This window comes from Magallana gigas, chromosome 3 (assembly GCF_963853765.1).
Source record: "Magallana gigas chromosome 3, xbMagGiga1.1, whole genome shotgun sequence".
NCBI lineage: Eukaryota > Metazoa > Mollusca > Bivalvia > Ostreida > Ostreidae > Magallana > Magallana gigas.
Window position 1 is genome coordinate 43,508,078 of NC_088855.1, and position 15,087 is coordinate 43,523,164.

The following is a 15,087-nucleotide window of genomic DNA, read 5'->3' on the forward strand; positions in this document are numbered from 1 at the left end:
AACCGCTTTGTATCAAATCGCGAGGATATCAAATTGCAAACGCCAAATTATTATAGTAATAAAAGTTAGTTTTAATTTCCATTTATCCGAAAAATAAAAGCAAGATTTTAAAATCCGCAAGATAGATGTACTTCTCACTATTTTACGCGGATATTAATTCCTTGCGTTTAATTAGGAATCTATAGCATTCGTCAAGAAAGCCGGATATACTTTTATGTACATGTAACATTGTCTTGTTGGAAAAGTTTTCCTGATGCATAGAGTGTATGCAATGAATAGAGAGTATTTTAGCGAAGAGTAGTTTATTATGGTACATATAAAGGATGCATACTCAGGGAATAAATTCTTTTTGATTTTCAGGTCTCCGCATAATATCATACAAAGGTTAGGTTTACATAATTCCGTAATCTTCTGTAAACTAGTAAAGTTTCTTTACACAAATATGACACCCACACTTAATTTTAAGACACGGTATTCAACTCCAATGCATTTTTATGTAATATACTTGTACACTTATACTATACCAGTCTTATTATCCCGGGGCAATCAAATAATTTAATACCAAGCATCATTAAAAAATTAATACTGAATTGAGCGCTAGAGTTATTATAAAGTATGTTTCAGTATCTATACTCTAACTACAAGTTTATCTACTAAATTTTTTCTTTGTTCTCTTAAAATGCGTTGATAATAAAATTGTAAAAATGATAAATTTTCTTTTTCGATCTATCAATTTGTCAGATTGGATAAGTTTAAACGGTTAATAGTATATTTTAAACTTACCACATGAAGAGTTTGATATACAGTCAGCATACGGATTACATTTCTCTTCTGAAGAACAGTTGCAGGGTGTTTTACATTGACGTCCATAAAATCCTGCTGGACAGGGAATACTACATTCCTCTCCATAATATCCAATGCATTCTTTTTACATACATAAATACACATAACTATTAAAAAAAATTCCCTTCATGTAAAACCTGGAAAATTGAAATTTCATAATCGTAAGCAATAGTTTTATACCTGTGCACACACCCTCTATCTCTCGGAAACCAAGACAACATCTAAATGATGAACTAAAATATACAGAAAATAAAAAAATGAAGGGAAAAAACATTCCTGTATCTGCGTCACACACCACAATATCGCGCAACAACAAGTACGCCAATGCACTTTCACACCATAAGGGGGATCAGGATGATGTAGTCAAAAATTATGAGTCCCTGTGAATGAACTTTTTTTGCTTGCTTGAATACATCAATTCCTATGCCACATATGACTATTTTTCGTGGCTACTTTCTTGTCGTGCAAGGGAGATATTTTATGTGAACCATCCCCCTTTCCTTTTTTTTTTTTTGCAATTTCAGTTTTCTGTAAAATGTATTTATAGCATGTAATGAATTTTCAAATTTTATTAAATAATTTTAAGAATGGAAATCAATTTTTAAAACGATTACAATATTGGCCTTTCGTCGTAATATCGGGTGATATCGTAATTTTATTTCGAATCAATTTTTGGATTTTTTATAGTCGAAATTTTAAACAGAATAGATAAAACTAAAATACTCAATGGTTTTTTTGAAAATAAATTTATATATCAACGTTAATATGTGCTTTACAGCATATCTATATTTCACAGTGACTTTCTTGGCATTCAATAGAGATATTACAATAAAAATCACCCTACCCTATTTTAGAAATATGATTTTTTAATGACAGTTCCTGTTTTGTTCATTTAAATAAAAGAATAATAATAAAAACTATATATAATAATATTAACCATCTATGATATTCATCATCTGCAATACAAAGAATCAAAAACATTAAAATTCTCCCAAATTAGAAAATTGTAACACAACCTATAAGAATACATATGTATGCCTGCCTTCTAAAAAGAGAAGTAAAAATTGGTTTCGGCGGCAACTTAAAATGAAAATGTCTTTTGTAAAATATTCATATAATAGCAGCAAAAATGTCAAAATATGTTCAAGATAAAAAAATAAATGTATTTATGACATTATAAACAAAAGTCACAATAGCATTGTGTAATGGCGCGAATTTAAGACAACGCAGAAGTCGGAATTTCATTTGGCACTATTTAAACGCAGTCATTGTCTAAAAACGGCTAGTCTCACGTAAGCGTATGCAATACTGGTTTTGGGTTTCCACAATGGATTTATGGTTTTTGTGGATCTTTTGGTTCGTTTTTCGGTGTTGCCACAACACGCGAAAATCAATTGTAAATTGTAAAATATTATAAAGGAACTTACTTATTTATTCGACACTCTTGAAGGCTACAGGATGATTCTATGATGGTCTCCAGCAGAAAGAAACACGTACAAACAAACTTTCGACGAGGGCCTGCCATGTTTATGTTATAGTACGATTGTGCCGATAACCATCATGTTTTGATCAGTTTAATAAATTAGCTTGACTTCCGTGTTTCTATAGTAAAACTATCGGAAATAATTACTTCATACTTATACTAATTAAAAGAAATCTAGTTAAAAGAAAGACTAGACGCCAGTGAAGAGTTATTGCATTTTAAAATATCTCTAACCGTACTAACATGATTTTAAGTTCGCCCTTTGATAAATTAACAGGCCTCGGGATCATGAAATGTTTTTAGACTTCGGTTCAAAGTTCAATCATTTATAAAATTATAATATGTCATAAGATACACTTAAAATTTGTAACTATCAGCATAATATAGAGACACAGTCTAATATCATATCATCTTTTCGATGTCGTCAATCACAAGATAATAAGACAGTGTACAAAATTTGACTTAGGTCTAAGACTGCTTCGTGATCCTGGGGCCAGGTGTTAAAAATTTTAAGTCTCATATTTAACATCACATTAGATATTAGAAAACACAAAACACGTTTTTTGTTACTTCAAAAACAAAATAATGGTGTGCTTTGCATTTATAAGAATAATTGTAAATTTCAATGGTTTTCTATTCTGATTATCACTAATTGAATTCACGAATAATATTAAAGAGACAGTACAGCTAACAACACATGTGTGAATAGCTTCAGATTTACCCATTGTATCGTTAGGAAATAAAAAATTACGTCGATCATAATAGTTGAAATACATTTAAATCCCTTTCGCATACCTATTTAACGTAATTATGTGCTTCCGGAAATTTAAGGGTCGTACAAACCGGAATAATCTTATATCGTTTATTTGTACCACGTGGACTTTGATTGACAGTAATTGACACGTGCAGAAAACTACAAGATATTCGCCCGACTACGGTCATCATGGTATACGAGTTGAAGGGACTCTCTAAACGGAACCTATCATCAATTTCTAGATAAGTTATTGATGGTTTACCAATTTTGGTTCATTTTAAAAGAACAGACATAAATATGTCAAATAACCCCTCAAGGGGCCTCATTTACAAAAATGAATTTAGGTTGTAGTAACTTCTATGATAAACATGCAAAAAACATGCTTACAAAATAATAATTGTTTTTTTTTTAAATACTTTAAACAATCATAACCTGGAAGAAGTAGAAAAGACATATTTTTATCAACAAACATGTCCAGGAGAATCTTCGCGAGCCCTGCATGTGTTATGTTTACAGTAAATACCCATGCGTGTTAGTATAGAAGGCTGAACCCCAGAACACGTTTCGATGTACATATGTGATAGGTTATACGTAATTATTAATTTTAATGAAATAATTAGATTTATTTCATGGAGAACTTTGTAATTTTCTGAAAGTTTATACATTCATGAGTAGTACAAAAATACTGAACCCGATCGAAAAAAATTTTTCAAGTCGGTTTTTACATTTTGAACGTTGAAGTAAAAATTTCCGTTTTAGACCGGAAATTTTTACTTCAACGTTCAAAATGTAAACAAACGCTTTGTTTACATAGCGAAGAATTTCAAGCTCTGTAACTCACTTATAACTCAACAAATGACACTCAAATTTCGGTTGCCTATTAAAGATCTCTTTCTTAAGCATTTTAAATATTAAAATCGGAAAAATATTTTTTTTTTAACAAAATCCAGACCATGCCCCTTTAACTTAGACTTGTAAGAGTTAAATGTATCCATGAAAATCACGGAATTCAAACACATTTCAAAACTTCTCAACACAATGCTCTTATTGTTTTCTTTGTTGCAATCTCATCTTATTTTTTTTTTTTGGATGAAAAATGTTATTTGCTCTCACAAGCCGGACATATTCGGTTCTTTAGTAGGAACGGACAGCTAATGACCAGTGTCCAATATTTCCTCGATAAGTTTTTCTAACCACTTCGATGTCGTAGTAGCTGCTGTTGTTTGTAGGGAATGATATGTGAAGTGTGACTTTATAATGACTAAAATATTACACCTGCTGTCACGACGTACTTTTTTTTAAATTTAGCATGAACCCAAACAGGTGCATCTATATACCATGAAACTGTATACTATAAGTTTAGGCAAAGAGCGTGGCGTTTTCTTTCTACTGATCTACATAGGATAAATGCATTAGTTTTTTATATAAATATTATGATGTAAGTATTGAATGTCTAATCATATACATGTATTTATGCGTAGAATATTTGTCTCTACCTTCTGTACTTTTCATAGGTCGACACTAGGTATCTTCTAGATACAATATTGTTCTGGTAAAGCTATGTGGTTGTCGGTTTCATGTGTTGATGCTAGAGTCCTTCACTGCTAATTTTGGAAACATCGTCTTTTTATAGTAAATATTTTTCTAATCCAAAACTAGACAGGTTCTTCATTCTCGAGTCCAACACGCATCCTAATCCTTTTTAATTCCAGGGGAACAGGGAATACTACATTCATCTCCAGAAAATCCAATCCATTTTTTCCACATATATAAAAAATATAACTATTTATATTATTTACAAGTAAAATTTCTTCAAAGAAAACTGCAGTTTTATTTTGATAAGAAATATGTTTATACCTGACATGTGGTCACCCCTTTAGCTCTCGATAGCAAATACCTATAGGAACTAAACAATTAAATATGTTTTGCTTTCAAATTGACATTCTCAGTCATTGTTTTGTCTACTTTGCGCTGCAAGATAAGGCGTCAACAATCATGGCGTCCCACTTGTTATAACTTCACACAAGATGCCATCCATTGTACTGTTTTACAAAACTTCATTGCGATTACTCAAGCTCATCTAACATGCATTTGAGACCACAACTTTTTACAAGATGTCGTTATTTGTGTGATGGCGAATGTGCAAAGTTGTGGTTGTGCAATGAATCGTTGTATGACGCCTGTTTATCAGCTTTTGCATTGGTCCTTTTTAAATCACCGGTTTGTGCAATTTTTTCACTTTTGGTCACAACACACGGAAAAAAAAATTTAAAAACAAATTAACATTCAAAGATGTACAGGAAGTTACTTACTTTTTGAACATGTTATAAAGCATCGAGATAATTCTATGGTGATCGCCAGCAGAAAAAGTATGTTCGTACACACAGATACAGTCGTCAATGGCCTGCCGTATTTTCCATCTTATCAACAGATTGTGCCCATAGACTACTAGTAGTTTTCTTTAAGTGTCATCTGCTAATGCTATATTCCTGTTTTCAATCATATGCATCTTGAAAATAATTATCATCAAATTTAAATATTTTTTATTCACACTAATTAATAGTTTGTAATATAATTTAATTCAATGGAATGACTACACACCTGTCAAGAGTTATTGTATTTTCAAATTGTATCTAACCGCACCTATATTTATGTATGTTAGAATAATCAAGGTTACTTTTGACAGAAACAAAATGTACCATTTTATGATTCTTTAATTATTTTGAACGGCAACCAATTTTCAGCTGGTTTCAGACATGATTTTGAATAAAAATCTGCTGTATTCAAATCTTGCATTTTGCATCAATTAAGAAACTGAAACCACAAAAGACGGTTTTTAAGATAATGTCATGTTGTAAATTTTGAATATATAAAACATCAATTTACCATCAAACATATTTTTTTTAAACTCAAAATACCAAAAACAGTAATTACATTTTGGGAAATATTAAAAACAAGGGTATACCTCTCGAATTAAGCGCTTGGTGTATGTTGTTGATGGGTCTGTTCTAAATGTAATGCTTTTTTCCACCACTGCTTTTGCCGTATCCTCCATGTTGTTTGGAAGGTTTTGGTTTTCAAAGTCTTCTACAAGCTTCATTCCAGCAATGTTCATTGGTAGAAAGGCCGGAATAATAACGATGCTACGTATACTATATTTGGAGTAATAACGCTCGTCGTCAGCAAAGCGCGATATACTCTTATATACATGTAACATTGTCTTGTTGGAAGAGTTGTATTGATGCTCAGAGTAAATGGTCGCAGAATATTTGAGTGAGGAATATTTGATTATGATACATATATCGGATGCATCCTCAGAAAACAATTTTATTTCCAATTTCGCACCATGTATCGTGCCATCAAACCACATTGAGGTTTACATTATTCCGTTCTCTTCTCTGAACTATTTAAAGTTAGTTACATAAATATAATGCCAACACTTAATTTTAAGAAACGGCGTTAGCGCCATATTCAGTTTTTATGTAATATACTTGTAGAATTATAATATATCGCTATTATTATTCCCGGCCAAATAAAATAATACTGAGCATCCTTTGATGGGGGAGCAATTGATTTAAGAGCTAAAGTAATTATTATGTATGATACAGTACCCGTGCTCTAACTCCAAGTTTATTGACTAAATATCCCCTTAGGATCTCAATAGTATTTTAAATGCAATAATGTTCATTTTTTTTTCAAATATTTAATGATAAAATTTCTTTCTTGATTCATCAATTAATAGAATTAGATAAAATTAATCGATTAATAGCTTACCACACGTGGAGTTTGATCTACAGCCAACAAACTGATTACAAGTGTCGTTTGAAGAACAGTTGCAGGGCGTTTTACATTGACGTCCATAATAACCTGCTGGGCAGGGAATACTACATTCCTCTCCATAAAATCCAATGCATTCTTTTTATTCACATAAACACGCATTAATAAAATTATTTACAAGTGTAATTCATTCATAGAAAACTGCTTTTTCATAATCATAAGCAATATTTATACCTGTGCACACACCCTCTATCTCTCGAAAACCAATAAAACATCTATAAGACGAACTGAAATAAAAAGGAAAAATCATTTGCTTACAAAACAAAATTCTATAATTCATAACGGTAAACCAGTACAAAAGATTTGTATTGTGCCACCAAGACATCATATCAGCGCGCAGAGATACGGTCATCGCTTTGTTTTATACGACGCGTCGCTCAGCATATATATATATATATATATATATATATATATATATATATATATATATATATATATATATATAAATATATATATATATATACACTATAGCGTCATCCAGCATTACGTTTCGCAATTATAACTTCACACAACACACCGCCTCACTGTTTTAGAGCACGCATTTGGGCATTCTTAACTTTACACAACAAGTTAATGCACTCATGACACAACACGATTGTCTTTAGAAAAGTTAATCTTACAATAAACACTCCAAAGCATTGTCATGCCATACTCAGTCACATCAAAATCATGACATATAGTGTCACTAAAATAAATCATTCAAATTCATTTTTTTTAAAAAGGGGTGTAAAGAAACTTACTAATTGTTTAAAGAACGCTACGAGGTGATTCTATGGTAATCACCAGTATAAAGGAATATATACAAACATACAGCCGACGAGGCGCTGCCATGTTTATTATAGAAAAACAGTGTCAATAATTATCTTGTTTTGAATAGTTTCATCTGTCTATGCTTTATTTCCGTTTTTCAATGATATGAATATTTGATAATTAAATAACTATTATTAAATCAAAAACTTACTCTTACATATTCTTATTAATAGTTTTACTGGAATGACTACACACCTGCCTTGAATTATACAGCTTAACAAATGTATCTCGCCGTACCAACATAATTAAGTAGGTCTGTCTTTTATAACTAATTTACTATTGACTGATACAAAATGTATCAATAATATTTTGATGATTAGTTGCAGAAAATTGCACTGGCCATTTATGATATTGAATGAAAATGTGCTGTATTTAGATCTTTCATTTTACACCAGATAAGGAATAAGTATAACAAAAAACGGCTTTTTGGATAAGAAAAGGTCATAATACTTTGTTTTTGCATTGTAAGAGATCTTTGTAAATGTTCAGGGGGTTTTCTTCTGAATTGCACAGAATTCAGTTATCTATAACTAATCGTTTTATGCTAAATGTAATTTAATTTGAGCTCTATTATGTTGTTAATCAATAATTATATTAATTGTTCATACATTTGTTTAAGGTGAGATATTTCGGGCATTGGATCCTAACAAGTGTATTGTAGCGTGTTTTGTATAATCATAGTCTCACTTTTGAAATAATGTTACATGTACTCTTACATTGTAACCGTCCTTTTGGCCGAAAAAAATTCTACGTAACAATTTGTTGCTGCAGTAATGTTTTATATCACAGTTTTCGTATATTTATATACCTGACAGTCTCAACAGTTTAATATGTTTTACGGTGCGACCGTTCGAGCTAGCACAGCTTATATATATATATATATATATATATATATATATATATATATATATATATATATATATATATATATATATATATATATATACACCTCATATCATTACAATAAATAATTTTTTTTAAAGGATGGTTTTACTAAATGATGCCAAAAAAGTAAATGAATTTAAATAGCAATTAAATACAACATAATTTTCATTATTCATTATTTTTATGCTACAGTATATCTAAGCAATATTTCGAGTTTTTATTGATGTATATATGATATAATGTTTTATATTATCTATGATTATAATCTAGGATGCAATTTCGTTGAATAATTAAGATTTAAATGTACATGTAATGTTCATTGCAGACGTTTTCCCTTCTGTTTATTTTGGCATTTTAGCTTTTAAAGTGTTGTCTGGTAGGCTTCGTTTGTTACCCCCAACCCCCCCCCCCCCCCTCTCGGAGAATCAAGGATCAGGAATACCCGAAATCTGCGAAAATCACTGGATCCTCTTAAAATCTATTAAATGTGAGCATTCAAATGAGTGCAAGTTACAACAGGTTTATATTTCTGAAGAAATGCCCTTATTCATTAGCTTTTGCAAGATTTTTATAAGATTTCATATATCGGTTAAACAGTAAATACATTTAAAGATTTATTCCCCTTATTTATCGTGATTGTGACGTCAGAGTTCACGTCGGTAAAGTGTCGTATGGTCCTTTAAAAACCCCACTTTCAATTAAAACTACACGTACTTCACTGTTTTATTTACCTAAAAAGTACAACGTTCTTGAAATTATATTTACACATTGTATCTGCTTCTCAAAAGTTTTACTTTGATTCTTGCGAGAACGTGAGAATGCCATTTGCAATGCATGAATTGCATTGTGGGTCAAAATTTACTGACGCCGAAAAATCTGACTGATCATTGTGCAAGAAAACCATTGTGGCGTCAATCGATTGTGATAGAATACATTGTTAAAGGTCGATAACTCAGTTAATTTTACGATGTGTCAGCAGTATATTTACGATGCATGTTCATAGTCTTTAATTATTTTTATCTTGCTTGTTTTTGTGAGAGCGTGAAATGGAAAACCATATTTACAGGGAACTGCTGGTCCGATAAAAACAGGCCATAACTGGTACGAGTAACTGACGCCAAAAAATCCGTTGAATGAATGTGTAACTACTTCGAATTTTCTATTCACATACGCCTTGCCGGTGAACTCGCTTCACTGCGCGCCGGCGAGCTGCGTTCGCTATTATTACATACACAATTCAAAAATCATACTTTCATTCATTTTTCAGTAATTTTCTTAATGTCACATTTTTTGAGAATACAAAAGAGTAACCATGCTGTCACTGCGTTCGCTATTATTACATTCACAATTGAAAATCATACTTTAGGTAATTAGTTTTTCAGTAATTTTCTTAATTTTACATTTTTTGAGAATACAAAAGAGGAACCTTGTTGTCACTGTTGTCTAAATACTGTAAACGTATTACATTTGGCTGTGTATTCTATTTACGTTTTTGAAGGAAAACGGCGTCCGCTAAATCAAGTAGATCGCCAAATGTAAAATAATATTGTATCAGTAGATAAATAGATACGTTCAAGAATGCGCTAAATCAAATCCACGCTAACTTGTTGAAAAATTATTTTCCGCTTATTATCGTACACGCTAAATATAATACGTTTACAGATTATAAGTTAGCTAGTTTCTGGTTGGCTTAGTCATTCTACTGTCTTTGGAATTCATTAGTTAGAATTAGGGAATAGAATACAGGTATGTGTAAATATAAAGGTGTTTGACCAGTTTTATTTCACTTGGTTAGGGATCAACTTATGGTAGGTTTCCCTTTCTATTTTTAGCAAATAAACCTGCAGGTTTTAAATGTATTTTTGGGGTAAATATTGGAAGAGTTGAAAATTCTACACAAGTGAAAGTATTTTTACTATAATGTACTTTAATCCACATTATTATTGGCAGAAGTCCCATACCACCTTAATTAACTAGAGCCAGTTGTTTGACATTTGGGGATTCGATCATAAAGTTATTGTCCTTGTCACACTGGTTCCAGTTATTTTCTAAAATACTTCGAAGGCCTCGTGAAATTTAATGATGTCCTGTGTGCTACATTTTTCTATGTTGGTTGTAGTGAACATTGTGAACTGTGTCTATGACACAGGTACAGTGTCTTTGACACAGGTAATGTGTTAGGTGTATGTGACACAATTACAGTGTCTTTGAAACAGGTACAGTGTCTGTGACACAGGTATAGTGTCAATGTTACAAACAGACAATGGCTTACATGTTGAGAGTTTGCCCCTCCTCCCTTTCGGTCTCTCCCTGGTACTTGGGTGGTGTTGGAACGATTCTTTCACACTGGTTACAACCTCTGTAAGGCTTCATATAGCCTTCCATACACTGAACACACGCTGGAAGAAAAACAAAACACAAGCCTGTGTATGCATTGAAAACAAATTACAAATTGCTGTCTTACAATGTGTAGCATCTTTGGACTATCATTGACAATTCTCAAAAAACTCACAAGATCAGAAAACGTAATTATCTATACCAATTTGCCACATTGAAGAGATATTTGGAAGCTTGCAGATTATCAAACAAAATCAATATATTGTTCAACAGAAAGTATCCTACCAAGCTCATTTGTATTATTTACAACATTTCAGTTGACTAAAATGTTACTTCAAAATCGATACACTTTCACAAAGACAGATAATACGACATAATACATACAAAATATTCCGGCCGATTTTAACCAAAAAAACCTCAACAAATAGGGGGCTTACTTCCCTTATAATTCATCTCTTCATCGATACCACATGGTTCAAAGTTTCTTTCACATTGACATGGGTCCCCATGGAAACACTTTCCGTGATTACAAGCACAGCTTCTCTGTCTAGCACAACTTGGAGAATAGGTCCCATTTTCTACTGGAATAGTATCTTAAAACAATTTAAAGAATTGTTACCACATGAATTCATTTAGCTCCTGAAAACCATGCTCTAGCATTTTGTTGCTAACTCATGACAAGTTTAATACTCAATCAAATTAGTAAATCTCTTTATGTGAGTGATGAATTGATTCAAAATTAATGCTGTTATGTCCACAATGTCTATACAAGCTACACTACCAGCTACAAGAGCTTTCTTTTCTCTGAAACTTTGCATTAACAGGCAAAAATTACAAGAAAGTATTAAATGCTGCATGATTCACTGTATATAAAGTTTTAATTAAAAAGAACATTGACCCCAAATTACATTGAAAGGTACGTACCTCTTGGGTCACAATTTAAGTCTGGTTTAAAGCATTGTTTTCGGATTGGATCATCAGAGTGACTAAGGAATGGTTGATATGTTCCAATGGGACATGGAATACATTTCTCCTCCTCGCAGGATTTGTCACAGGGACGAATCTCGGAGCCTAAGAAAACAATGTCAGCTGAATAATTCATCAATATTTTCACATCAAATCATTTAGTGTGTTTTACATAAGACCACATGGAAAATATTGATACTTGTTTGAAAGCAGTTGGTTTTAAAACAACAAATAAGTTTCACTTTCCTATAGAACAATTTCAGAAACACGATTGACAAAAAATGCTGTGCAAATCATCATACCGGTATGTCTAGCAATGAATACCCAGTAATAAAATAGGAAAGATCTGTTTTAAGAAGAGTGTCCCCAGTCAATTACTTTGCAAATATAATGCATACCATCCTTCCTAGCAAGTTTACAGTTTGCTTCAAAATTCTTCTTGGAGAGAGAACTCTAAACCTTTGGTTATTGATGATGTATTGCCCATACAGGCAATGTCTAAAATTGCTTTAAACTATTAAGCAGGACACATAACTCCATTTTAAAAAAGGCCTCCAATTGCACCAAAGTCCTAGCAATTTTATTTATCTTCCTAAATATTTTGTGATTTTATTGTAGAACAAGGCGGAGAGTTTTAGTTTGAACTTGACACAAAGGTAATAACAATAGATCAAAATCAATAAAGTTATAATCTTTCAACTTCAGATTGGCAGATAATTATTTCTCAAAAAAGTTACTGGGTGAAGGAGCTACAAGATATAAAACATGCATTTGCGTTATAAGCAGTGTTGACACAGATTGTAGGGACACTAAAATATATCATCAGTAGACACACAAGAAAAGCTGCTTTACGGGAAGTAAATTTAACTAATCCCTTTGATGTAAATGCTTGTCCCCAAAGTAACATTTCAGATGTGCACTTTCTTTGTAATAAACCTGATCTTTCTTCCTGTCCAGGTTCTTTACCTAAACATTTTACACCCGATATTCACACTTTTACTTTTTTCAGCTGCTCTTACCTGGTTTACAGTTATAGATCTTCTGACAATAAGTGTTCACTCCTCTCTTGATATAAAACTTATCTGGATAAGGACAGAACTGTGCAAAAGTCTGAAATCACATTCAGTGTTTAAAGAACTGCGAGCGCTAACGCCCGTTTCCCGCCTACATTTTACATCCAAATATTTTGGAATTTCTGTCAGATATTCAAAAACTAAGTTTCCCACTAAAAAGTATAACCGAATCTTAATCAATTTATATCAAAATAAAATTTGTAATCAAATTATTAATTTTTAAACAAAAGTTTTGCTAACGCTGGGTCTTAAAATTTTTCATTGAAATCGTTCTCTATGAGTGAGAAAAATATTATTGAGCGGCTGATAATTTTATTTAATTCATATTTGTTAATTATATTTTGAAACGTTACAAAGCAAAATGGTTTTTTTTTGGAATGTATTTTGGTCTGTAGACATATGTCCCCCCCCCCCCCCCCCCCCGTGAAACAACAAACCCTTTGGTATAAATATGCTAATAAACAATATATAAAAAACCCTCAAAAGGAATTTTTGTTTCAAGGGGGGGAGGGGGGGGGTGTTTTATAAAATTAAATCCGTTTCAGTTAGTTTCTATTATGAAATGAGCCATTTTAACACAAAATACATAGTTATCTCTCTTTGTTTGAACAAACCATTTATATTTAATGAAAATATACATTAATGTTTACATTATTATAAAAAAAATTATTTAATTAGACAATTATCAAAAAATGACTTCTAGTTAGGCGGCTAGACAATGCTATCGTTCGCACTTCTTAGTTCCAAAAACAAGCATTAATTGTTGAATAGACCAAAACACACTTGCAAATAAGATATTTACTTTAGAAAATGTATAAATATTAAGGGGTTAAAAATTTTTACCTTAATTCCAAGTAGAAGGAAAATTCCTATACAAAACTGTGGCATCACCATGATGATGAGTGTTTGTATGGAAGCTTCTTACATTTCAATTATTATTATGGTACATCAAAATCTAGGGTCAGTTGTGTATATTTCTCTTGTCCTAAAAGTTAACACAGATTACTCAAAGCAATTTTATTTCTGAGTATACCTTTATATTAAATGTTCAGTTCTTTGTTACAAAAACATAGATAACTATGAAAGAATGCTAACATTTCTTATTTTTTAAGTGCAGTCAAACATACTACCGGTAAATAGAATTAAAATCACTACAACGTAATTCTTTTAAAGGAATACATATATGGTACTGATATAAAGACACAGAGAAATAAGCAGAAAGAGATAATAGATGTATTTGTATGCATTTACAAACAAATTAATTTACTTACATTTGAGCTAATAGAAATCAAGTTGTCGATTGATTCAAGCATGTGTATTATCAAGTAAGAAGTGTGGACTGTTTTTTTTATGTATCCTCATCTACAGGAAAATGCGCAGCATTTGACACAGTTTGTCAATATAAATACATTTAGTATTCTAGCGTACAATAGTGCGTGTCTAGTCAGAATTTATCACAGTAGATTATACTTCCTGACTAAAGTATCTCCATTTAAAAGAAATCACATAAAAGAGTTCTTTTGTTTTGACCTTGAACTTAATGAATCTCATAAGATATCGTCAAAATGTCACACAACCATTACATAACATTACACAACCATTACATAACATGCTAATATATTTTACATTTAAATAACAAAAAGTGATGTGTAATATTGTGTCAATGTGAATTATGGAGACAGTTTGAATGATCACAGAAGTTTATGATAATGAATGTATGGCATAATATAAGGATTTATATTTCATGTGTACTGGACAGAGCTAATGATACGCTGTAACTTGAATATTGTAATTTTCTGGATTTAAACTTTGCTATTTCTTAATACAAAGGGAACCCATGTTTGTCCCATGAAGATATTGTTTATACAAAAGTACAGAGTTGAAAGAACTTTTTTTAGAAATGAAAGGGATTGTACACAACTGTCTTTTCTTACCATAATAAATGAGATAGAATCTAAGTTCAATGTCACATTGTTTTCGTGATAATAAATTAAAGTGCCCGGATGATAAAAATAAGAAGTAAAGAGTCTGAGGAACAAGGCAATGTCGTATTTTGATGAGAAAAAACCGTCGTTCAAAAACTATAAAAAAAAAAAAAA

At 31.5% G+C, this 15,087-nt stretch overlaps 2 protein-coding genes across 3 annotated transcripts in view; both read right to left on the reverse strand.

Annotated features, from left to right (window-relative positions):
• The window catches only part of LOC105336028 (alanine--tRNA ligase, cytoplasmic), a 609,144-nt gene that overhangs the window by 556,515 nt on the left and 37,542 nt on the right, over window positions 1-15,087 (reverse strand). The window lies entirely within an intron of this gene.
• On the reverse strand, window positions 4,459-12,123 carry LOC105341845 (multiple epidermal growth factor-like domains protein 11). Of its 2 annotated transcripts, none has more exons than XM_066079926.1 (5): window positions 11,874-12,123; window positions 11,387-11,542; window positions 10,885-11,011; window positions 7,092-7,144; window positions 4,459-6,972 (listed from the first exon to the last, which is right to left on the reverse strand). In XM_066079926.1, exons 1-5 carry the CDS (start codon window positions 12,049-12,051, stop codon window positions 6,965-6,967), a joined length of 522 nt encoding a protein of 173 aa, XP_065935998.1. In that variant the 5' UTR covers window positions 12,052-12,123; the 3' UTR covers window positions 4,459-6,964. The 2 variants fall into 2 exon arrangements, with proteins under 2 accessions (XP_065935998.1, XP_065935997.1); XM_066079925.1 differs by having other exon boundaries at window positions 4,459-6,995.

Excerpts from the sequence above, each read along its gene's own strand:
- LOC105341845 (XM_066079925.1), bottom strand. The coding sequence starts at position 12,051 with ATGAATTATTCAGCTGACATTGTTTTCTTAGGCTCCGAGATTCGTCCC. Across the intron at positions 7,145-10,884 it reads GAGGGGCAAACTCTCAACAT|TTCGTCTTATAGATGTTTTA; the intron begins GTAAGCCATTGT and ends TTTTTATTTCAG. Across the intron at positions 6,996-7,091 it reads GATAGAGGGTGTGTGCACAG|AATGCATTGGATTTTATGGA; the intron begins GTATAAATATTG and ends GTGAATAAAAAG.